The sequence below is a fragment of the Sarcophilus harrisii genome, chromosome 3 (assembly GCF_902635505.1).
Source record: "Sarcophilus harrisii chromosome 3, mSarHar1.11, whole genome shotgun sequence".
Classification (NCBI taxonomy): domain Eukaryota; kingdom Metazoa; phylum Chordata; class Mammalia; order Dasyuromorphia; family Dasyuridae; genus Sarcophilus; species Sarcophilus harrisii.
Window position 1 is genome coordinate 6,672,215 of NC_045428.1, and position 26,055 is coordinate 6,698,269.

At 45.5% G+C, this 26,055-nt stretch overlaps 1 protein-coding gene across 2 annotated transcripts in view; it reads right to left on the reverse strand.

The window, feature by feature from the left end:
- Positions 1–25,085, reverse strand: part of TP63 (tumor protein p63) — a 155,930-nt gene extending 130,845 nt beyond the window's left edge. For both annotated transcript variants that reach the window (XM_031957432.1, XM_031957431.1), the window contains exons 1-3: positions 24,952–25,085; positions 17,331–17,459; positions 9,539–9,671 (exon numbers count right to left, since the gene is read on the reverse strand). In XM_031957432.1, coding sequence (XP_031813292.1) covers positions 9,539–9,671; positions 17,331–17,404 — 207 coding nt within the window. In that variant the 5' untranslated portion in view covers positions 17,405–17,459; positions 24,952–25,085. The remainder of the gene's footprint in view (positions 1–9,538; positions 9,672–17,330; positions 17,460–24,951) is intronic.
- Between the last annotated feature and the right edge of the window lie 970 nt (positions 25,086–26,055).

Here is a 26,055-nt window from a genome sequence, read left to right on the forward strand (position 1 = left end):
GGGAGAAGTTGGTGAGCACATGGGTGCCCCAAATAAACCTGCCCATCCAACAAATTTCAGAGCCAGCCAAGCTGTAGCCAGCAGGATATTTTCTCCTAGTTGAGAGCATCCCTTCATGAGCAAGTAGATGTCTACAAAAGTGTCCCCTTTTCTTGTACTTCCAAGTCAAGTTCAACAAGCATGTATTAAGACCTGTTGTATGTCAAGCGCTGTGCCAAGTACTGAGATACAAAGAAAACTGAAAACACGGGCTCAACTCTCAAGTTCACATTCGAATGGGGAAGACCAAAAGAAAACCCCCAAACACATATAAAATACAAACAGGCTAAATATCGGGCAGCTTCGGAAAGGAAGGCATAGGTGAGGATCTCCTGTGCCAGGTGGAATTTAAGCTGAGCCTTAGATAGAGTTCTGGAAGTCAGAAGGTGTGTCTTTAGAAGAAAAGGAAGAAAGTTATCTTTCAATGCATCACCATACACATATATATTTTGCTACATGTAGTGGAAAGACAGTGCCCTGTCTGATATTAAAGTTCTGTCTTCAAATCTTGTCATTGACCCCAATTCCAGTTTCCTTTTTTTGGATCATTCCTTGAATGCTTTGTCCCTATTTCTGTCTCCCCTCCTTCCCTGATTTCCTTCCAATCTTAGCTAAAATCTTAGCCTTAAATCAAAGATCTGTCAGTTATTTGCAATTTATGCTACATGAGCTTCTTATTGTGGCTGTTGTTTACGCATAGTTTGCATGCTGTCTCCTATTATTAGACTGTAAATTCCTTGAAGACTGGGATTGTCTTTTCACCTTTCTTTCTATCCCCGGCACTTAATCAGCAGTTTGACTTATTGACTGTCTAACTGTATTACCTGGACAATCACCTCTCTGTCTCTCAGTTATTCCATATTTCAAATGAGTCCTTTTCTCCACAACTGATACAAGGATCAAATGAAATCTCAGGCTCGGTCAATATTATTTTTAAACTTTAATAAAAATATGTTTTTATTCCTTTACTGAGAGTTTAAAAAGAGGTAGCACATGATGACTAGTGACATAGAATCAAACCATATATGCAATAAATACAACACATCTTTAAGGTATGGTTGCTTGTTAAATCTCCTCAGAGACTTTTCTATATATTTTCTGTATTTCTGTATAATAGCTTTTTCTTTTTACAAAATACACACAAAGACAGTGTTTAACATTCACCCCTGCAAAACCTCCAAATTTTTCTCCTTCCCCGTTCCCCTAGACAGCAAGCAATCCGATATAGGTTAAACAGATGCAGTTCTTCTAAATGTATTTCCCCATGTATCATCCTGCACAAGAAAAATTGGATCAAAAAGGTGGAGAATGAGAAAGAAAAATAAAACAAGCAAGCAAACAGCAACAAAAAGGTGAAAATACTATGTTGTGATCCACATTCAGTCTTTATAGTCCTCTCTCTGGATGCAGATGGCTCTTTCCATCTCAAGTCTATTGGAAAGTGGCCAACATTTTGTAATCTTTAAAGATCTATATAAGTAAAAGTGCATGGACTATTGCTGTGTTATGGCAATTATTTTAAATGCTTGTTGGGTAGAAAGTTGGGTCATAATTAAATAAATGCAGGTACGGGAAAAGACTTTTTTAATGTCCATAACTTCTTTATCTAGAATGAAGAGGCTGAGATTTCTAAGCTTATTCTATAGCTCGTGACATTCTCCAAAAAGAATTAAAATTTAAATTAATCTGGTATATGTTTCTTACGGAAAGGGACTGTGTGTTGGGGATGGGATAGTGATAAGAACAAGAAAGGCTTGAGGGGGAAAAACATTATTGAAAGCTTAGCAGTGAGTCCTAGTGACAGTTGCTTGGATTTTCAAGGAGAAAGGAGAGAAAGCAGCATCTCAGTGGCCTCTTAGGTATGCTTCCAAAATTCTGTTTGACTCTTTTTCTGCTTCCTTCATTTCTCCCCCCCCTCCCCAGTACAGACCCAGAAGTCTGACTGAGGTTAGACTGAAGACAGGTGTGAGACAATTGCCCCAGGACTCTTATTTCCAAGAGCCCTTCCCTTCCCCTTTACCCCCAGAGAGAGGGGAAGGAGGTGAAGGACTTCTTTTCAAAGGAGAGCCAGCACTGCAGACACCTGCCCCCAGGCAGCACATTCCCCACTAGCCCACGCGGCAGGTTACCCAAACTCCAAAGTAAAAGGCAAACAGCCCCTCTCTAGGGAGGGGCTGTCACCTGTCAAGTGTTGTTTGTGAATTTCCAGAAAAGAAAAAAAATGGAAGGGGGGCAGAGGCTTTTGTCCCTTTCTATGAAACGACCTGTTTGTTCAAGGTCTGAAATGCATACTTGGGCTTCAGGTGAGGTCCCTCTTTGGGAACAAAGCCTTGGCAGCGAGTCCCCATCCTCCTGGCTCCATTACTGGGATGGAAGGGAGGCGATGGCCAGAGAGGAAATCAATGGGTAACGAGGGACACCCGAGGGGCTCTCAGGAAGAGCTGCCACCTATCGTGCCTTCCTCAGCAAACAAAGCAAAACCTTCAGGCGTTGAAGGTCAGCCCCCAACCTGCTTCACAGGACTAGGGTTCCAGAGGCAGCAGCATCCCAAAATCCCTAGGGTATGGCAGATAGAACATTGGACTTAGACTCAGGATGACTTGGGTGTGAATTCTGCCTCAATTCTTCCCTCGGGCAGAGTTACTTAACTTCTTGGACATTAGTGTCCCTGTATAGCATCTTTAGGGTATCACAAAATGAGAAACTTAATTGGATTTTATTCTATTCCCTATTCTCTCTCTCCATCTCTGGTCTTCCCAAAGCTGCAAGGATCATCTCCCAAACTGCCTGCTCCAAGACATCTTCTGTTTCCTGGCCACCACCATCCCCGAGCCAGGAGTCAGCCCTCTTCCTCTTAACCCTCCCCTCTATGACCTATTGGTCTGTACCCCTCTGTTGTTAATTATCACAGGCTCTCCTAGCTCACTGTTCCACTGTTTCATCTTCCCTGCTAGGAGACAGGGCCTTTGGGGGCATCCTCCATATCAGAGAGGTGGCAAAGTGTAGTGGGGGGAATGTTAATAGTCTAGAACATCAAAATACCCTGCACATAGTAGGAACTTAACCTCTGCCTTTAGAAAAATATTAAATGGCCACCTCTGGCATATTCTGTTATTTGTCCTTGGGCAAGTAATCTATCCATGCCCCAGTCAACTCTTCAAGAATACAAGTTAGAAAAGAGTTGCGAATTGCAGTTGATGGAAGAAATGTTCCACACTGGGAAGCCTTAAAAATCCTTCCTTTTTCTTGGAATAGCACTTTGTAAATAAAGGATAATCGATATGTTCTTATTGAATCGATGAAGGACAGAGTGTAGCACAGAGGAAACATGGCCATTGAAATCTCTGCCAGCTTCATCTGACATTCGTTCTAGTTCAGTTGCATTATTAAATCCATGGGTACATTGAGCTCACACCCATTTCTTTTTCAGAAAAGCTCATCCTTTGGTTCAGGGAGTGGGGAATCTTTGGGTTTGGCAAAGGATCATGGTTCATCTTGGTTGTTCTCAGGAAATGCTGGGCAAGTACCAACCTGAAGTTGCCAAAATCAGGGTAAAGGGGAGAGGTCAAAAGGCAGTAAAACTAGAAAAGAGCTCACTGTATAGTGTCCAAGGCCACAAAGTGGGGAATCAAGTCTGAGCTTCCTATGGCCAAAGGGGAATCTGTTGTCGGTTTTTTAGCTGGACAATAGTTTGCTAATAGTTTTTTTTTTAACAGGACAATAGATGAAAATCCTAGAAAAAAATTGAAAAACTATATCTGGGAGACTCTATGATGACCATTTTCCTTGCCATTATGCAGAGAAATGTCTCTTACTTCTTAGAAATGAGCATCTGCCACCAGCTGGTTCAGTGCTATTATCTGTGATATCTTCAAAGGTCAACCTGTGTTCAGTCCCACAAACACATAGGCCTAAGGCTGAGAAATAAATCATAGTCATAGGATATTAAAAAAAAGCCCATTTTAAGATGGTGACCCCCAGCCCTAGTTCAGTATTCCTTTTATCTCATATAAGTGAAATTCATCTTGCTGGGAAGGGGATGGGGATGGGGAGGTGGGGGGAGAAAGACAAGAAGTAGAAGGGGAAGATGGGGAAGATAACGATGATAATGGTGGCAAAGCTACTGAGTGGTTGGCCATTTCCTTCTCCAGCACAGTGTAAAGCTAAGGAAACTGAGGCAAACAGGGCTAAATAACTTCCTCAGGGTAATACAGCTAGGAAGGATAGAGGCAGGATTTGAAGTTGTGTCTTCCTGTCTCTAAGTCTGGCATACTATTGTCCAAGGCTCTCCTAACAGGTTGTTACAAAATCCTAGTGGACAGGGATGCCTTGATAAAGACATGGAGACATATTCATTAACTTGTTAGGCGAGACAAAGCTGCGAGAAGAGGGGTGCTAGCATCCCAAGCCAAAATCCAGGTGAGGAGGAAGAGCCCAAACCAAATAAAGCTTCTCTTTGAGAAGGGTCTTGTCTTGCACTAAGGCTCCCAACTGGTCTAAACCAGTATGGGGCATGAGGAGAATACAACCTCAAACAGGGTGGGTAGGGTGACATGGCAGCTGCTCCATGAAGGCCCAGACTCGGTCCCCTGTTCTCAAGTCCAGTCACACTGGGCCCCATGGGCTGCACTCCCTTCCAGGCAGTCACTGTCAAACCATCTGAGGATCAGGAGGATGCTGTCCTTGAAATCACATTGAAGAGTCAGGGAGAGGAAGCAGAGATTCTCATCCAAGATGAGAGACTGAGACCCCTTTCCTACAACTGGGAACACTCGAGGCTGAAGTCAGCCAGAGCACTGGGGACCTTGGTCCTACTCCCCTGTCTGCTCCCTCCCCCGTCCCCTTTTATGATCCCCATAGCATCAATACAAGTGAATGGACAGAGAAAGAAGGGGAGCCATTCACTGCCATTTGCATCGTCTCCAATGGCAGCAAAGAACAGGCAAGCCGTCGGTTTTGCATGATTTATCAAGGGCGAAGCTATGTCAAAAGTTCATCAAAATGGATATGAAATTATTGGCTTCATAATATTCTTCCCCCTTTTTAAAATTTCTGACATGCTTTGCAGTGTCTACAGAGTCATATTTCTTGAAAACTAGGCAAATGTTTGGCTGAATTCCCAATTTTTCGCACATTATACAGAAGCCAAACAGGATTTAGTCACAGGGTTTGAGGCTCTGCACAGTTGCCGTCTGAACTTAGATACTCGGAGTGTGCTTGGTGAGTGTGTAAAACAAGAAGTTCCTTCTGTATTCTGCAATGGGACAGGGGGGTCCTAGAGGACCCCGACCAGCTGCTTAGAGACGACACTGGTGAATTCTAGACCGTATCTTTTGGCAGACCACGGATCATTTCAACATTAGCTAGAAAAATCTGCTTCTCTTGGAAATTTTCCTCAGGGAAACGGAAATTATCCCCTTCCCCATCACTGACTAGTCATATTCTCAGGCAGGAATGTTATTGATTGCATCCCCTTGAGGATTTTCATTTGCTTAGCTCCTGCCTGGTCCATCCCATCATCTTGGGTCCAAATGTATCCATCACATTACAAGGGATCCATCCAGAACTTCTTGGCCAAGGGAAAGTTGACTTATCCTTAAGCCCAGTGAAGGCACTTTTGGGGACTGGGGTAGAAACAGACAGATGCAGCTGGGCAGCTTGAGGCAAAACTGTGAATTATACCAGTACTTTGAGGATGACTTTCATCAACCCCTTTTTTTTTCTCCCTCTCCCAGGGCCTCCGGCTGAGCTCAGTCTTACTTGGGAATCCTTTATTAGCATCCCCCTCCTGTCCAAACAGAAAGTGTTAACCCTGGATCTTATTCCCTTAGGGACTTAGTGGTGATTACACGGCTAAATTGATAAATTAATTTTTCAATTATGACTGGCATGTCAGCTCCCCCAAATAACATCTGCATTGCAACTTTCGGCGCCTTAGCCAAAGGACCATAGACTCAGAGTGGGAGGAGATCTTAGAGAAAAACGAGACAATTGAAATGTCTCAGCTAAAATCACGCAGGCAGCACGCGTGATTTTAGCTGAGTCATTTCAATTGTTTCATTTTCAAGAGACTCGGGTCTCTTGACTATAAATTTTATGTTTTATTTCCTACATTGCATAGTAAAAAAAATTAGCACTGAAGCAGGACCTTGGAGGGACAGAAATTTGAGGGGCTGGGGTACTCCATTCCCCTACCTCCAAAATAAACACCACACCATATCTGGGGGTCACTTAGCTTCTCTGCATATAAGCTCATAGAGTAGATGTAGAAAACATCTAAAGACAGAACTATGGCCTTTGAAAGATTAATTTATCCAGAAAAGCAGAAAAAATTGAACCATTACCAGCTATGAACATATCCACATTTATCTTTAGTCAGATATTAGCCCACTAATCACCTTAGAGACAACTTGGTATAAATTTAAACTGCCGTCCCCAGCACAAATCAATTCAATCTTAGCAAGCCATTTATGAAAGATAAAGTTAACAGGATATTATATTTATGAAAGAAATATATTTATTATATTTATGAAAGTGTGAATAGGATAAGGGAATATCAGGTCGGGGTGTGTGTGTGTGTGTGTGTGTGTGTGTGTATGTGTGTGTGTTGGGGGAAGTCACATGCAGCCAAATCTCTTCAGGATAGAACGTCTATAGGTAATAGCGTAATGTAACATCTGGGGGACATCCTTGTTTCACCAGCTAGGAAGTTCCCATGCAACACAGCCCAAGTGGGAGCTACCCACTTTCCTAGTTTCTCTCTTTTCTCTGGTCAAACACTCATTCCTCCTCAAGGGTCATTGTGAAAGACCCTTCATGTCCTCCCTGCCCGTATATCTGAGTAATGTCCATCTTGTTCTCTTCATTGTTTCCTTCAGGATATTATTTAATTTGTCTTTTTTTGGGGGGGCGGGGGGAGCCAAAACATGGAGCTCAAAATCTAGTAGGGTTCAGTGCTTAAGTGCCAAATCTGGGTATTTTCATAGAAAAAATGATTATGAAAGGAAAAGTAAATGCCAAACCTAAGACACACAGAGAAAATATCAGATTTTCTTGCATTGTTGAGCAGGCATCTGAAGCCTTTCCAGTCCCCCCATTAAAGGGGAAAAAGAAGGGGGAACTGGCTGGCATGGTAGTAAAAGGAACAAGAAGAGAGAGAGCTTGACATTTCACAGGATAGCAAGGGAGGCAGCCTTTGCCCCAGGAAATAAAAGGATGAGGCAGGTTCTAAGGGAAAATGTTGTTAAGGGCAAATAAATGAAAAAGACAATGGGGAATAATGGCTTTTCCCAAAGAAGATGGCTAATAAAACCATATATGGACAGATCTACTCTTGACTGGAAAACAACACTGGATCAGTTCTCAAACTGGAAGGAACCCCAGAGACCATCCAGTTCAGCCATCTCATTTTACATATGGGAAAACGGAGGCCCAGGGAGTAGATTTGGCTTCCCCAAGGTCTCACTAATCATATTAGCAAAAGCAGGATTTGATCCTGTATCTGGTTCCACAGACCCAGTGCTATTTCCTTCATACCACATGTCTACCCCAGCTTCCTTTCGACAAATCCTAGGTAAGCAAGTAACCTGTGTCTGAAGCTGGAGTTACAGAGATGATAAATGAGCCAGTTTATGCTCTTTGGGAATTGACTGTCTCATCAAAAGGGTAAGACATGGGCACAAATGAGCCCGAGGCAGACTGTGCTAGTGCAGAGGAAAGCTCCAGACCTACTCGGGGGAAATAGAAGATAAAAGCTGCGTCTGTGGCTCAGTGGAAGGAGTGCTGACTCTGATGGCAGAAGCCCTGTTTTCTCTCACTTGCTACTCGTGCAACCTTATCGTATCTTCTCTCAGAGTTTCATTTTGTTCATTGTACAATTACCCGGCTTCCTTTCAAAAGGAAAGAACTGGGGAATCGGAGAACGCCTTCCTGGCAGAGGTGATCGATCCCTGAACTAGGTCTTCAAATCCGAGCTGTATCAATATAGACAGAGCCCAGTGGGGGCTTGCAAAACAGAGACCTGCAGGAACACTCACAACGTGACAGAGGAGCAAAGTCTCCAAGGAGATCTTGGTCTCCCTTCCTGCGATTATGGCTGTTCATTCCAACCAGGACACTTTCCTGAAAGTTAAGAATTCTGTGCAAAGCCCAATGCCCTCATCCTTCAAACATCCAATAAATGAAAAATCACAGAACACTCAAGGGCTGGGGAAAGTGACTAAACCTTAAATTATTGTGCTTAGGGCGTAATGAGGAGACTGAGGGACCCTAATCACATAGCAACCACGGAGCTCCACAACAACAGCTTTTCATTATTTGCAGTAATGGCAACAACGCAACGGTAGAAGAAGGGAAAGGCAGATGATATAAAAACCTCGATTAAATGAGTGACCATTTACTGGGTACCTCCCTAAGGGTCTTCTAGGCATAGGACTTTTCATTGTAGACTGGAAAATATGGAAGGACTGACCAACATCACCCTCCCCGACAGACCGTTTCTACTTTTGTTAATAAAAGCTGAACAAAAATGATTAGAAATCCCAAATGAGATTTCAGCCGATGTCTAACCATTGAGGGATGGAGCTGAACCGAACAGCAAAAATTCAGAAGTGTTATTGAAAGAGAAAGGAGCCAATCGGGGAGAAACACGGGACCAAGGCAGACCTTCACGATGGAGACTCCTTCCCTGCAATTGACGGGAGAGAGCCAATTTTCTGCTCTCCCAGTGTGGGAAACTGTCATTGCCGCCTATCTCGTTGCTTAATTATATGGCCAGCCATAGATTACTCTTAAAAGGATTATCGTATTGTACCTCTTTCTTCATTCGGTGTCATAAACAATTATGAGCCTAATACTCATATTGACACGGTTAAAGTTTGCAAAATACTTTACGCATATAATCTCATTTGAGCTTCCCGACATTTCTTGATCTGAATCAAGATTTGAGCTGAGGGGCCCAGATGTGGAGTCAGAGAATAGAGGTCCAGTCTCCGCTCTGCTGCTTATTACTGTTGTGCCTATGGGATACTTAGCTTCTCCATCTATAAAACGAGGGGCTTGGGCTTGGGGATCCAGAAGCCCCTTTCACTTTAAATCCTCAGTTTGTCACTATTCCTTTCCATCTAGAATATACCCTTACAAGCAGTGGGACCTACTGGATTCAAGGGTAGGAAAATCTCAGTTTAAATCTCCCTTCTGACACTTTTAAACTGGGGGATCAGGAGCAAATGCCTCCAGCTTTGTTCGCCTCAGTCTCTTCTTCAATAAAATGGGGGTCATGAGATCTCAGTCGTCTGACTCACAGAATTTTCAGGAAGCTCAGGTGAGTTAAGGTCATTTATATGCTCTGATGATGTTAAATCGCACTGAAAATGGGGGTTTATTGGTAAGAGCCCTCCCATCCTGAGCTGCCTCCCCCCATGACATTGCCCCTGCAGACCCCACATGGATGAACAGAAGCAGATAGCAGACAAAGGCCCCGCCCCTCTCTACCACTCACCCACATTGGGTCACTCAAGTCGGTATCCTGCATGCGGATACAATTCATGCTGATCTCGATCTTGTTCGTGGTACCGTTTGCCGTGGGCTCGTCCATAAAGTTCAGATCGATGGGCTGCACAGAGCATATCGGCCTGGACGGGAGTCAAAGGGAAATAACAATGAGAAAACACGCACACGTGCATCCAGAAAGAAAAACAAGAAATCATCGTGATCTTGCACGAGTTCAAGCAGAAAAGACACTGTGTTTAATGTGAATTCTTCCACATGATTTACTTTCTACAATAAATCCTCCCCAAAACTTATGTAATCCAGGATTTAAAACTAGAAGGGGGTCAAATCAATCAACAATGAATGATACTATGTGTAAGGAGCTGAGCAAAAATAACATGTTCCCTGTCCTCAGAGAGTTTATATCCTATGAAATATAAAAATACATTAAAACACACACCGATTTGGCGATGCTTCAATTTAAATGTGCTCTCTAATAATATAGTGTGAGTCTGCGCATCCTGGGACAACCGCATCCTGTTTCCCTGTCAGTTCTGCCACGATTGCCACTTTTGGGGCAGAAAGGGGCTGCAAAGACCCGAGGACCACATTGGAATTTTATTTGATTAATTGGTTTTTCACAGAAAGACTGGTCCACAGGTCACTTCTTAGAAGGATTGTCAGAAAATCTGTTGCTAGATCATCTTTGGAAAACAAAACAACAACAAAAAAAGACTATCCATCCACCTCTGTCAGTTTTTCTATGTGTTTACAGCAAATGCAGGGTTCAAGTACAGGTAGCCAAGGTACCTGTTCTTTGAAGCATAATTCAGAGATCAGAGTTTCCAACAAGTAATCCATACAGCTTTGGAGTGGATCCTGGAGTACTTAAAAGACTTTCTTTTTCTTTTTGACTCTTTAGCAAGCAAAGCAATAATGGAGAAATTGAAAATTCGGCCAAATTAAGTGAAAAGCAAAATGGTGGAACTATTGACTCCTTTGTAAATGTCAAGTTTTAAGTGGTAATTGCTTAACATTTCAACACCCTGCTTCCCAGCACATAACAGTCACACCGGAATGCTTGCTTGGGAAGAAATACAATGTGTAGCCAGAGTGATTCATGGGAATAGCAAGCTTTGTTTCTGTGTGATCTTCTTCCCACCTCCATTGTACCTTCCTACCTTAGACTGTTAGCTCCTGGAGGCCAGGTGCTACCTTTTGCCTTTGTTTGTGTTCTCAACACTTAACACAGTACCTGGAGCACAGTAGTTGGGTAATGTCGTTGAACCAATGATATCATAGGGTGATGTGTTGATTAGTGCTTTAAGGAAGGTAAGAGTTCTAGAAAGTCATCACCCTTACTCTCCCTGCTAGAATTATATTCACTGACTGACTGACTGGGACAGTTTTCTGTGACTTCTGTAACAATTGAAAGTGGTCTCAGTGTACTTCAACATGCTACAGAGCTGCTTTGGAAAATAGGTCTTTGAGCTCCCAAGGTCTTGGGTTGGATAAAGCCATCTGCAACCAGAGAGAGCACTGTGGGGATTGAGTGTAGATCACAATACAATATTTTCACCCTTTTTGTTGTTATTGTTTACTTGCATTTTGTTTTCTTTCCCATTTGTTTTTCTTTTTGATCTGATTTTTGTTGTGCATCATGGTAATTATGGAAATATGTACAGAAGAATTGTACATGTTGCATATATTGAATTAATATCTTATCTAGGGGAAAGAAGGAAGAAAAAAATTGGAAGCAAGGTTTTGCAAAGGTGAAATGTTAAAAACTCTCTATGAATGTATGTATCTATGTATATGTTTTGAAAATAAATTTATTAAAAAATTAAGGCACTAAGGAATTAAAAGTAAGAGCTTCCTCCTAGTTTGCTTGCTTCCTTCTCCTTTTTTTCTGTTTTTCTTCTTTCCTGTCTTTCTTTTTCTTCCTTCCTTCTCCCTTTTTCCCCCTCTTCCTTCCTTCCTTCTTTTTCCTCTCTTTTTCTCTGTCTCTTCTTTCCTTCCTTCCTGCTTTTCTGGAAACAATCAGAACTCTTGAATTTAAATTGCAGATACTTCAACTAGACAAGAGAATTATTGGAGGCTGGGGTAGCCCAGGAATTAGGAAGCTGGAAGAAGAGGGTTTTTCCCTGGTCTGTTTGGTACAGTTAGGAATAAGCGGTAAAAGGTACAGGGAAGAAGCTGTAGGTTGACTATCAGGGAGAAGCTCCCAATGTACCAGATGGGTGCTGTCCGCAGGCAGGGCGGGTGCCTGTCAATCCTGTCCACTCCCCATCCCACTCCCACACATAACAGTAAGGGGTGTGTTCTATGCTCTTTTGGCCAGGAGTGTGTGTCAATCATGACTTGTCGCTCATCAACTTTCTCCACCTAGAGGCCACTCCCATTCCTTCCAGATTGAGTGTTTGTTTGGCTCACTCCCACCTCAGTGGCCATGGTTAAACAATTTAATCAGATTAGTAAAAGTATTATTTTTTAAATAACCAAAAAAATGTTAGAAAGGAGGATCATGGGAGTCCCAGTACCACTGGTGAGCCATTATCATCACAAACAGAAATGGGTGGTCATAGGAGTTACTGGAGCTCCTGAGACAAAGAACATGGTAGAGATGACAAGCACTGGGCTGTTACTAAGCCCCCATTATGGAGCCTGGCACAGAGTGGCTGCTTCCTGCCTGCCAAGTTCAACCGAAAATAATTGGAAACCTGGAGAAAAACGTCAGAGGGCTCCCTCCTTCCCCGGCAGAGGACTGAGCTTTACAAATTTGACCCTCAAATTAAGTACGTAGCATTTCTGAGGGCTCTGGAGGAGAAAGTGAGTCCTGTGGACTCATGCTAATCCCACTTGTACATCATCTCCTTGAGTTCATGGTCCCCGTTGAGAATGAAGGACAAACAATAAAAACTCTACAGGGTTATAGGGAGGATCAAATAAGATGGGAATTGTAAGGTGTGTTTGGCACAGATTATATATTATATAATATATCACACAGAGCAGGTGCTATATAGATCTTAGCTATCATTTTTAAAGAGTTTATTACAGTGGCCCAATGGAACAAGGAAAAAAGAGTGAGAAATTGGGCTGTTGGTAGCAGAAGAAGAGAGAGCAGCAAGGCATGATGGAGAGCAGAATGCCCAGCCAATCATTGTAAAGTGAGCACATGGTCCACAGAGAAGGTGACCTGAGGCAGAGTCTGCCACTGACTGGTACAGCCTCGAAGCAAACTGATCAACTTCCAGACCTCAGCTTCCTCACCTGTGAAACAGGTAGAAAAAGCTATTCTATCTACTAAACAGAGCTACTGTGAGAAAAGTACTTGGGGATTCTTTTTTTTCCTCAAGACTATCAGGATTGATAAGGTTCAGAAACATAGACCTTGAAGTATTTCCTGTCTTTCTTTTTCTTCCTTCCTTCTCCCTTTTTTCTCTTCCTTCCTTCTTTTTCCTCTCTTTCTCTCTGTCTCTTCGTTCCTGCCTTCCTGAAAACAATCAGAACTTTTGAATTTAAATTGCAGATACTTCAACCAGACAAGAGAATTGTTGAACTATTTCCGTGTAGATTACTTTTGAACTAGAAGGGACATCAGAAGTCATTGGTCTAGACTCCTCATTTTACAAAGGGGGAAACTGAGGACCAAAGAAGACAGGGAGCTCTCTACCTACTTGTATTTCTATACAGGTTCATCAATCTGCAGCAACTTTACTAGTCTTGTCTCTTACCCTTTTACAGATGAGTAGAGGCTACAACTAGGAGCACCAGGCAGAGGAACATTTAGATGTAAGGGAAAGAGAAGCTCATGCACATTCAGAGTTGATCTAAAGAGGGTCCAGATAGAAGTTTTCTTTATCTCTTCTAGGGGTCTTCAAGAAAAGGCTAGGCTTCCCTCAGTCAGGATGCGGACAAGGGGATTCTTGGCCAAGTAGGGTTGGAACAACAGATGCTGTTGGATTCTACGATAATTTCACCCAAATTTCCTGTCCACAGATGTTAGCCTCCCACTCTGTTTCTGGCCGGATTGGAACTTCAAAGATAGAATCATCTATTACACAAAAGAGGCCCTCCCTCCTCTTCCCCTTTTTTCTCTTGTAGGAATAAAGAAAATTTGACTCAAAGAAGATAGAAAGGAAGGAAGAAAAATACTTTTTCTTTGATATCATCAATCATTTCTCCCAAAGCAGAATTCAACATGAAACCACGTGGCAGGAAAAGGAGGAGCCCCAGAGAGATGCTGCAATAGGTGAGAACTACAGTTCTGGGCAGTCCAAATTTGAGCTAAAAGAAATGATAATTAGTGTCTAGGGAGACTTGGGATAAAAATAGGAAATTCCATGGAACAGCCGGGTGGAGCTGGGCGAAGCTACTTGGACATGCTAAGACACCTGAGCTTTGGAGACCTGACAGGCCAAGTCATCGGAGGATCCCTGAGGTTATAACTGTGTGCAGCCCAAACGAAGAGGTGGGAGCCTTCATCACACTGGAGCATGGAGAGCAAAGAACTGATGATCAGAAAGTGTAAGGGATGGAGAGCTCCACGAGGAGAATCCAGCAGAATCTGGCTCTCCTCAGGGGTTGGGGAAGTGAGGGAGACTGGAAGTGAGTGAGACATCTGGAAGATCATTAAAGGAATCAATCCTATCTGGCCCCCAGTTCCCCAGCCCCAAGGGGAAGATGCTTCTGAGGGAGACTAAGTGAGAAGCCAAGAGATCCTGGAAAAAGAACTAACATTTTCTTCCTTAGGGATTCCTAAACTTTGTTGTTTTTCAATAATTTTTGCATGTGTTCAACTCTGTGACTCCCTTTTTTGGGCTTTTCTTGGCAAAGATACTGGAGTGGAATGACATTTCCTTCTTCAGCTCATGTTACACATGAGGAAACTGAGGCAAAATGAGTTAAGTGACAGGCCCAAGGTCACACAGCTAGTAAGAGTCTGAAACTGGATCTAAACTCAGGAGTTCCTGATTCCAGATCCACTGTAGTCACTTTTCTAAGGATATCTAAACTTTAAGAACTAACAAAGAATCTGAGTTTTTTCCTCATTTGTTATTTACGAATCTCTTAGGTATGTAACCTAAGGATGGGGAAAAGGAAAGGAGGATGTTCACTGTGGAGAAGAGAAGTCTCCTCTGCCATATGCCATGGTAACCAGGCGTCTGCGCCGGGAAGGGCTGTCAGATGAAAGAGGGATTTGTTCCAGCTGGTCCCAGAAAAACAACGACTGAAAGTTTCAAAGATGCCAGTTTTAGCTACGATGCCTGGAAAAATCCCCTCGCAGTGTGAGTTGCCCCCAAGAGGACAGCACGATGATGCCCTGAGAGTTCCAAGGCCGGCGTTTAGAGCTGGCAGTAAGTGACTGCAAAGTTGTAGCCCTAAGACTCTACAAGGCTCCACTCTTTGTCTTCAGGTGACCCAACAGGCAGTGATCATTGACACTTTCCCAATGGCAGCTGATGCATGAGGGGCGTTGCCCAAGAAACCGAGGGTTTTCAAAAGAAGGGAGAGTTGGGTTTATTTTATTTTTGAGAATGGGGAAAGAGAAGGACAGGATTGAAGAGACGGCTTCGACTCAGTTGGGATCTACAGGGAGACAGGGTGGAAGTAGTTTGGGCAAAAGAATCAGATGGAGATGGATCACGATCTACCCTAAGAAAAGAGCACTAGCGATTGTTAGAGAGTTTTGACCTACCTGGAGCCTCAGGTGGCTCCTCTGCATCTTCTCTACTGCTCAGAGATTCTGCCTCTGGGGCCTCTTGCACCGGGCCATTCACCTGAAGCCTGGGTTGGCGATAATGCTGTCTGCCAACAGGCATCAACGTTAGTGGGAGCCCTCGGCAGTTTGCTGGCACATAGCTCACTGTTATTTTCTAGGTTATTCCCAACCTTGCTAACAGGATGTGAATTGGCCTTTTGATTTCCCACACAGAGGGACTCCCACATGAGGGGTCCACCCACTTCTCTATGGTTCATGGTCTTAGGACGCGGCCAAGAGGACTGAGAGCGAAGTGATCTGTCCATGCTCACACCAGGGTCAGAGGGGACCTTTCTCTTTCTGAAATCAGTGTTCACTCTGACTGTCTGTCTCTCTCGCTGTCTGTCTCTCTCGCTGTCTGTCTCTCTCGCTGTCTGTCTCTCTCGCTGTCTGTCTCTCTCGCTGTCTGTCTCTCTCGCTGTCTGTCTCTCTCGCTTTCACACTCATTCTAGGCCCATAGCTCCTCATGTCTAGAAATAACGAGAGGAAAGACAGATTATGGTGGAGACACAGAAGTCTCCATTATCTTAAAAAACCAGCAACGAAGCTGTGCTTCTCAGTAAATCCCCGCCTCACCCTGGATGACTGCTTTCCTCTCCTTCTCGCCTCGAAATAACTTCTGCCATCCGTTACGCTCTGCTCAGGAAAGTCTCTTTTCTGAAGACTCTCACTTCAAGAGCAAGGGCGTGTTGTAGGGGAACGGTGCCCTCCTACATCATCGATTCTGAGTTCAGCATGCTACTTTTTTTTTAAACCTTAGCCAAGTCATACTACTCTCAACCTGGGCTTCAGTTTTCTCATCTGTAAAATGGTACTGGCATTGGCCTGAATGTCTAAGATCTTTCCAGCTATTGAATCATGATGCTGTTGTTGTAGCCACGCCACGTAATATACCACATTGTTTTTTAGATCTTTTCACTCTTACTCAATAGATCATAAAACCAGAAGTCTAGAGAGGGAAAGACAGCTTCATGGGAAAATCCCTCAAACTGTCACTGTTCAATCTGAAACTGGGGGGTTTGCAGAGATTCACAGTGTTGCCTATAGAATCAGTCCAGTCAGCAAAGTGATGGGTAAGGGTGGAGGTCACACCCTCCACAAGTACCAAAGGTTGTGATTGGAGGTCAAATTCTAATCCATGGTCATAGCAGAGAAAGCCAAAATTTAATGAATTGCATTTCAGTTTAGTTTTCTACTAATCAGACTATTTAATTAATTCAAGGTCTCGACTTTGTTGATAATCCTTGGTAAAAGGGCTCTTGGGATTTCACATGTTTTCCATTTGATACAAAGCAAGTGAGCTCACTGTGGAGACATCTCATGAGTAAAGGAGGCAGAGTGTTAAGAAAAAGTTAGCTCTCTCAATAGAATTGTAATCAGAACCACAGGATGTGGAAAAGAAAGAAAGAGAGAGAGAAAGAGAAAAAGAGGGAGAGAAAGAAAAAGAAAGACAGAAAGACAGAAAGAAAGACAGAAAGAAAAAGAAAGATAGAAAGAAAGAAAGACAGAAAGACAGAAAGGCAGGAAGAAAGGCAGGAAGAAAGGCAGGAAGAAAGGCAGGAAGACAGTCAGGATATATGATAGATAGATAGCTACGGATATAGATATAGATAGCTATAAATAAGAAGGGATGGTGTGTCTGTGACCTGAGCATCGACCTGGCCAAGGAGGGAAGGGCTACAGTACCTTTCAAATAACATCAACTAAATCACGCAGGGGTCACAATCTCTACTGGTTGAGGGAAGACCTAAAGTCTCAAAACGAGGGACTGTCCGCCATTCATGTGACTTGATTCTGCTTCATCTATTATGCTCTTACTGGATCTTAAGACTGAGGGATACACCCACCAAATGAAAACCCATCTTCCAGGAGACGTATTCTCTCTACTCAAACGTCAGCAATCCTCTGACCATGAAAACGAGCTTATGTGGAACAAGGAAGAGCTCTCCGAGCTCCATGCTTGTGATGGACCCTACATCGCCCATCTTCTGAGCCTCTCAGGAGCCCAACACAGAGCTTGTCTTGTCTTTCTAATACTTACTGATCCAAGAAGTCCCAAATGTGCTGGAAGACACCAGGGCTGAGGAATTCACTTGTCTGGGAGCTCTGAGACATGGTGGATCGATAATAACTTTCCTTCCAGGAGAAATGGGCGGGATTGTCCACAAACCTTAGAAAGAATCAAAAATCGCTGAACATTAGCATCCATGTTTCCATGAGGCTGAATAATCACAGATGACATTTTGTAATAAACAATGTAGGCCATGGTTAAAAGCACTTAATGGCAGAGAAATAGAGACAGAGGGACAGAGAGATACAAAGACAGAAGGAGACGGAAAGAAACATACAGAAAGAGAGAGACAGTGGGAGGGGGAGAGGTAGAGACAAAGAAAGAGACAGAGGGAAACAGAAAGACAAAGAAAGAAAGACAGATACAGATAGAGAAAGGGACAGAGGGACAGAGAGAGACAGAAATAGAGACAGTAGAAGGGGGAGAGACAGAGAGACAGAAAAACAGAGAGAAACAGAAAGAGGCAAAGAAAAAGACATACAGAGAGAGAAAGAGACAGAGGGGGACACAGAGAGAAATAGAGAGAGACAAAAACAAAAGAAGACAGAAACATACAGAAAGAGACAGTGGCAAGAGGGAGAGACAGAGAAACAGAAAGACAGAGATAGAGACAGAGAGAGATGGATACAAAGAGAGACAGAGTGGGGTTCAGCCTGGTGGAAGGGGCTGGGTCTTAGAGTCAAGAGGACCTGACCACATACTGCCTTGTGACTTCACTTCTCATGGCTCCCAGAAACTCTTTAAGACTAGAAATTACTAGGACCAGAAACACAAGATGTTCTATGAGCTGATGAAATCAAAGAACAACAGAAGTCATAACAGACTCAGAAAATGTCCAAGCCCGAATGGAAGCTCAAAGTGCATCTAGCCCCACCCTACCTGAATAAGGATGCCCTCTCCTATGAGTCCACTAAGCGGGCGTCCTGGCTGCTCACACACCAAAGCAACGTTATTCCAAGTTGGCCGGGCAGACCCATAAAACCCTTTCTCCATCAGGTCACGGATACTTGTCATAACTACTTAATTGTCTTTGGCCAAGTCTCCACACTCCATAATTTGACAGGCATCGAACCCAATTGTTGGTGGGGTAGCTCCTTCAGTGACTTTACCCAAATCTTAATTAGCCCTCCCCCATCCTTAGTTCCAAATCCAACCTTCTAAGGAAACTGATTAGAGAATTTTAGTACAAACTACACTGAAGAGGTTTCCGATTTCGTTTCAGTGATTGATAAAATAAGGGGGTCCCACAGTTTTATCACTTGCTCTTATTTCATACAAATATATCTTTTTTAGGAAGAAACATCCCAGCGCATGCCGAGGTTGCCCATCATGCCTTTGGGCAGTCTTTATAAATGTCAGGGAGGGTTTCCCTCCATCAAGTTAAAATCTACCCGTGTTCCCCACCCCAAAGGCAGGACGAACAGGTCACTGCTTCCCAGAATCCCAAATTGCTGAGAGATTATCCCACCCTGACCTCAGACCCTTCTCCAACATGTGTCCAAATAGTCTTTCAAAGTGTTTCCGGGTCCTTCATTGTGAGGGAACGTGGCAGCCGCCTTCTGCCAGCCCATCTCCCAGAACCTCTCCCTGCTCTGTTAGGAAGCAGACATTCACCCCGTTGGGAGAAAGCTATACACAGCACTTTATGGATCATCCTTTTGGCCTCTAACACCTCTTTTGGTCTTTAAAATGAAAACCAACTTTATGTAGGTCTCTCTGATGCAGTTTCAACCCTATGATTAAAACCCATTTTATAGAAGCTACTTGCTCGGCAAGGGCTCCCTCGCCCCTCACCATTCCACAGGCTGGTGAAAGAGAAGGGGGTCTCGGGGAGGTGACTTCCTTCCCAAGCCCCCCTTTGTCTCCCGTCCCCTAGAAAGAGCCCCATCAGCACAAGAAAGGACACATTTGGTGTTTAATGAGCCTTTATTCACCTTCTGTACCTGAAACAACAATAACAGCAGAGTGTGATTTACTGAAATACGTGGGTGGCTGGGATTTAATTGGAACTCGGAATTAGGGGTAGGCCTTGAGGCTCAGGCCACAGCTATAGCTTTGTTCACTGGCCTTCTGGTTCCCTTGTTTCCCACGGAACCCTCAAGTCCACAAGATTGTTGTTCTGACCAGGATACTTGGGGAATGGAGAAGGGGAGCGTCGTCGTTCTGGTTCTGGGACGTCCGAGGTTAAATACCCCCTGAGCAACGTGTTCCAACTGCCTGGTGATGGCCAGCTTCCAGGAACAGTCCTCTATCACCTTAGCAAAGTGCTCAGCCATTACTGCTGTCATTATAAAGGCAATTAGACAAATACTTATTAAGTCCCTACATTTCGCAAGCCCTGAAATAGGCAGGAGAGCATCTGCCTCTATATCCCTTCTCCCATTTGTCCCCTTGGGCTCTCGTCTGCATAATATCTCATCAACGCTTACCTCCCTATTAGCCTAGACTAATAGTTGGCTTTTGTTGCCCTCAGTCATCCCCTTGCCCCACCTCCAGCGCACTCAATCCTTACTCCTAAAGCCCATGTGTCCGTCTGTCTGTCTGCCCTGCAGCCAAAGAGTCCATGTCTGTTCTGTTATCCCTTTCACAAGGGAAGGGGGAGTGTTTCTTGCTATTCAGGTTTCTCTCCCACACTCCCTTTTCTGGCCGGATTGACCTTCTTGCCGTGCCCTGCACATGAAGCTCCAGCTCTGGTTTCCTTGTCTTTGCTCGGGCTCTCAAACGAAGGCCTCCATCCTCTCCATCTTTTGGAAACCGGCCGCCATCCGTCTCTTCCCGAGCCCCTTCCAGATGTGACCACGGTCAGCGCTCGTTCCTCCGACGATCAGCTATTCTGAAAACCCTTCTTCTTCCCAGTATGATGGAAGCTGCTCTAAGGCAGACATGCCTCTGGGGTTTGTGGTCCATGTTAAATGATAACTGAGTGGCTTAAAACTGAGACCAAAAGTGAAACTCTCTATTCAAAGAATTAACATTGTGCTGTGGGAAATGGCTCTGAGCACCCAGAGGAAGAACAGCATCAAGAACAAGGGATGAATAAAAGAGGGTTTTATAAGGAACAGTGTTCCACAAGACGGAGGAGGGGGGAAGGGGCTCAGGAGGAGACCCCTGAGCTGCGCTTTGCAGGAACCTCAGAGTTTCTACCAGTGGTGAGAAGATAATCAAAAAAAACAAAACAAAACAAACAAAAAAAAAAAAACTTAGAATTGAAGGCCTGAAAAGCTGGTCTCATATTATGGCTTTGCTCCTTAATACAACAGATCTTGCACATCATTCCTGTAAGAAGTGGAGGGAGCTTTGTGCAGACATCTGTGAAATGGGTTTTAATGCTATGCCCAAGTATCACGGGCAACAATCACAATTAACTTCATGGTAAAAGTATTTTGAGCTAAATTTAAGTCCCCAAAGTGACACAGTACCAGAGGGGAAGGACTTTATCCCACCTTCTAATTGGACAGGTGGGGAAACTGAGACCCAGAGAGAGGCCGGAGCTCTATTCCATAGTCACATTCTGAAAGTTCCCTCCTCAGTCATATTGTCCAGGGCTGATGCTTCAGTTTAAGTGTATTTTCTGTGGCCACTGACCCCTTACTGTGAATGGGTGGGTTCCCTGCTTGGGTTCCTGGAAAAGGACGGAGGAAGAGACAGGAAGGAGGCCACACTAATGCAGGGGAGAACAAGTCGGGGGCCATGGAAGTCCTGGGAGATCCTGGGGGGGAACCAAAAGGAGAAGTCATCCCAGCCACAGCTCCTAGCTTGGTGCTTGGAGGGAGGGGCACGTAAATGCTGTGTGATGCAGTGACTTTCTTTAATACAATAAGATCCAGGTGGAAGAGAAAGGTTTTCCATCCGATCACGACTTTCTGTCCCTTACACACCCCAAGGACTTGCTCATCTATGCACATAGTAGGTGCTTAGGGTTAGTGCTCCCTGCCCACCATTGAGGGACCAGTGAAACATCTGTCCTGGTGGAGCCTTAACCAGCTTCCTTGACTTTTGAGAGAGTGGGGGGAATGGTCTTTCAGAGAAAGGAAATGTATTCAGAGCTGTGGTCTCTGCCTTGGAGGGTCCTGGAGAGATGAGAACTCTTCCATTTACTACTTCTATGACCTTGGGATAGCGCCTTCCCCGGGCCTCAGTTTCCACATCTGTAATGTGGGACAGTTTGTCTCCGAGGTTCCCTTCATCTCTAAGTCTGTGATTCTGACAGCACTAAATATCACCAAGTGGGCACAAAGGGCTGATGGAGGGTTTTTTAGGCTGCAAAAAGCCTTCCAGGCAACTCCCCCACAGGTAAAAATTATTAACGTTACCCCCATTTTACAAGGGGGAAGTAGGCAGAGACTGAGTAGGGAGCTGCTTGGGAGTGCCCGGGATGGGACATACTGGGGGGCCAGTCCCAGGGCCAGCAGCCAGCCACGTGCCCCCCACTGCCTCTCCCGTGAGGGGCCAGCCTGACGAGCTGCCCTCCCTCTGAACCAAGCCTTTTCCACCCACACGGCAGAAACTTCTGTTTTATTTTTAATGTGGATTCAGTTGCCTGGTTGTTTCAGACGTAGGTGAGTCTGAATGATCTCACTGGGGTTTTCTTGGCAAAGGATGGACTGCTTTGCTCTGTCCTTCTCCGGCTTCTTTTACAGATGAGGAAACTGAGACAAGTTATAACTGGTTTTAAATATAAATGGGTTTCCTTTCTTAGATCCTGATTTATGTTATGTTATGCCATGTGGTCCATAGGTCCCAGTAGACATTGCCAAAGAAGTGCATCCATCTCTGTGTGTCTGTCTCTCTCTCTCTCTCTCTCTGTGTGTCTGTCTCTCTCTCTCTGTGTCTCTGTGTGTGTGTGTCTCTCTCTCTCTCTCACACACACACTCTCACAGTTAGGAACCTCCGTCCTCTCAGATGCTCTGAGAAGTAGCTAGAGGGGCTTTCACTCCATCAGGGCCACATTCTGTGCCAGGGTGGGCAATTGGGACAGGCTGAGTGGTGCCCCCGACTGCCAGCACTAGCATCCTTCCAGACAGGTGCAGCCTGGGTGGCGAGCATCCCGGGTGGCGAGCAGCCCCAGTGCCCGGCGTGGGCCCCAGTGCCCGGCATGGGCTCCAGTGCCCGGTGGGGTTCCGGGCTGGCCCGGGCTCCCCAAGTCACGCTAACGGACCTTGTGAGCGGCTCTAGAGCCACCTTGGGATGCGGTGCCGGTCCGGCCTGCCTGCCCAGACAGGCGGCTGCTTCACCTTGATTTGCCTCCCCTGGCACCCAGCCCCAGGAGGTGGGAAGGGAAGGAGCCTCCTGCCGAAGCGAGGGCCCAGAGGCCAAGAAGCAGCCGCAGCACAGTCTGCAGGCGGAACACCTTGGGTGGGTGCGTTTCTGCTGGGGCTGGGCCCGCAGCCCCCCCCACCATTGGAAGCAGAGGTTGGGGGCCCAGAGAACCAAGGGACTGTCTCTTCGGATGCTCCCCATCCCCAAGGAGGGAAGCTGGGGCTCCAGGAAGGGGGGCTGAGGGATCATTCCCCGACTGATCCAGAAAGCCTGGACCTGGAGGACGGAGCCAATGGCTTCACCGGATGCTAGGCCGTGCCTTGTGACCTGCCCCATCCTGCTCATTACACTGACTCCCAACTGGGCACAGCCGGTGCCAAATTGGGGCCTCTTTCCTCAGCTCTTAACTTTTCTGAAGTGCCCGACAAACAGCATCTCCTCGGCACTGACAACGGCCCAAAGCGGGCAGAGCCGCACCATCAGCCCCATTTTACAGATGGGAAACTGAGGCTTAGGGAGGGCACACAAGGGTCCCACCTGGCACACCAGCGGGCGTGGTCCCCAGGGCCTCCTGATTCCAAGCCCAGCCCTCTGCCCTGGGCTCAGCCTGGGAAGGGCAAGGGCAAGGGGAGCTGCTTCGGTGAACTCCCAGCTCTTGGCCACCTGGTGCCTCCTGGGGCTTCATTAAATCTGGTTCAGGGCTCTTGTCAAACCAGTCACACCCACCAGACACCCGGGGCTGGGACAGGAAGGGAAACGTTCCTGCCTCCCAGTTTTTAGGTTGCTTGCCCAGTGCTTTCTGGAAGAAATGCCCGGCAGGGGCAGGGGCTGCCGCGCCCCCTCCCCGAGCTCTGCACTTACCTGAGGTCCTTGCCCCAGCTGCCGGCTTGAGCTGGGCGGTGGAGGGAGGGTGCCCTTGGCTGGGAGGCCTCTGAGCTAGCCCTGCCCGAGTCCTGGCCCCTGAGAGGCTCTGCCCGCCACAGGCTAGCCCAGGCCGGCCACAGGCTGGCCCCTTGCCTTTCCGCTTCCCTCCTTCTAACTCGCTCCCCAGCAGGGCCCTCCCCACAGCAATCCCTGGTGATTCAGAGAGCCAGAGCAGGTGCTTCCTCCTATGCCTTAGGCTTAGGCCAGGCCTCCTGGTTCAGCCTTGCTGCTGGAGATTAGGGGCACAGCTGGGTGCCCCTGACCCGTGGGGGAGGGGATCCGGAGAAGCCATCGCCCATCCCTGACTTCTGGCTCAGGCCTGGACGCCCCCCCACCCACCAGCTGTGCCTGATGGGAGCTCTGAGGGTGGCCCCCCACGGGAGCTCCAATACTCTCCCTGTGATAATGTACTTGTCAGACATGGGGGAGAGAAGGGGCCGAATCCCAGGAGGCAGCACAAGGGGCAGCCCCCAGACCCGGGCCCACCACTCCCTGCCCGGAGGATTGGGGGGAAAGTCCCTCGGCCACCATGTCTCCTTCTGGCAAAGGTGAGTCTTGGACTAGGGGGAGCCCCTTCCCCTGGCTCTGGATCGTTCCCTTCTTGTGTTATGTTTAAATGGTCCTCAGTCCCTCAGGGACTTCCCCAATTCAGATCTGAAAATTCAGTCGTGTGGGCCATGGCTTGGGGAGGGATGGAGCCAGAATGGCACAGGGGAGAAAGACTTCTAAGTGGGAGGGGGGGTCTCAAAGGGAGGAGTAAAGGGGACCTGACCCCTGCCTCTGTGTATTCACCTGGAAGGTCTGCAAGAAAACCTGATCCTGCTTATGAGAAATAAAGCCAAGGTGGGAGGGCAGAAGGGGGGAAAAAGAGAAAAACAAGAAAGTAAAAAGTCCCCAGCAGAGAGCAAAAAAAGCAACGGAAACATGGACGGCTCTGGGCCCAATGTGTAGGATTCATTATGTAGACTCACTTGAAATGGAAATTTATTGCTTTATAGTTTGATTCCTCTTCTGTTGTGTTGTGCACATGAAAATAGTTTTTCTTTTTCTTTTTGTATTTAAGTTTAAAATAGATTCATTAAACCATATTTTTAAAAGAAAAGAAAGTCATCCTTAAATTTGTCACACAAATACTAAATCCATCTCCCAAAATCCAAATCTGACTAATACTCAATAGATGCATAATTTAAAGTAATAAGGAAGAGAACTCTATTTCTCCTTGAAGTACACGAGAATATCGAAGCCCTGAGACAGTGATTCCCCCACCCCCAAACAACCCCCATGGGTGTCAGATCACCTTGGGGATTAGGGGTTGGGATCTCTCTGGCTTTTCATAAAACTCCTCTTCTCACTGGTCTTCCTATTTCTCATCTGCCATAATTTTACAAACAAGACAGTCACTTCTTACCTTCACTTTGTCCCCACGTACGGTTGAGAAACAGAGTCAGACACCATCAGAAAAGACCGCCACTAGACTGAGCCTTTCAGAGAGCAAGAGATGAGCCCATTGAAACAGCTGGAGAGAAGGTGGACTGACAGGAGCTCAGGTGATCTCAATCTACACTCCTTCCCCCTCCCATTCCCAAATGCCCAAATGGACAACAGGTGGAAGGGGGCTTCACCTAAGTCATTCAGAGGAACTTATTTCACTGCTTCTGATTTATAGGGAAACCTGCTTTAGAGAAGGATGTTGGATTCATTTAAACAGACATATTGCACTTAGCATATTCTTCAGCATATAGTGGGGACCTGACAAAATATAGTGGGGAGACAGACACAGGGGGGTTATTAATTATTGATTGATATTTTGATTATCTGAGACAGAAAACACAGCTGAGACTGAAACTAGGGACCTTGTTTCAGTTGGAACCCAATGAAGAAGACTTTCAAATTGTGACTTTGTAGAATACATGATAATTTCTGGTTCTTATGTTTTCTGAAAGCAAGGCAGAATTTTCAAAGGCAAGAAGATTTAGTTTTTACTTATGTGTATGTATAACATTTGTATGTGTATTTATATACACATATATAATATGGAAAAGAAAAACAAATTATCCAATGAACTTTGTTCTGTATAAAACAAACAAAACAATAGTATTTGATTTTTCTCCTTCCTTTCCTTCCTTTTCTCCTTTCATTTGCTGTTTGCTTCTCTCTCTTTTACCTTCCTCCCTTTCTTCCTCCCTCCTGAACATGCTCAAAGTCCTTCCTTTACTTCTGCCCCCTCCTTCTCTTTCCCAGGGAGTCATTAAGTAGGCAATGATTGGATTGCAGTATGAGATCCTTCTGGCTCTTCCTCCAGGCACTAAGCTCTCCTATAGTAAGGACACAAGACACTATGAGAGCTCAAGAAGAAGCAGAAGCAGCTGGGATGGGCCCCATTTTCTTAGCCCACCAAGTGATGACATGGTACCCCGGAAGCCTTCTGGCCCCTGGTAGAGGCCAGCCATGGCCATTCCTGGTTTCTTTGTTTAAGGGGTGTTTCCAAGCATTTCAGATCTTCCCCAGACTC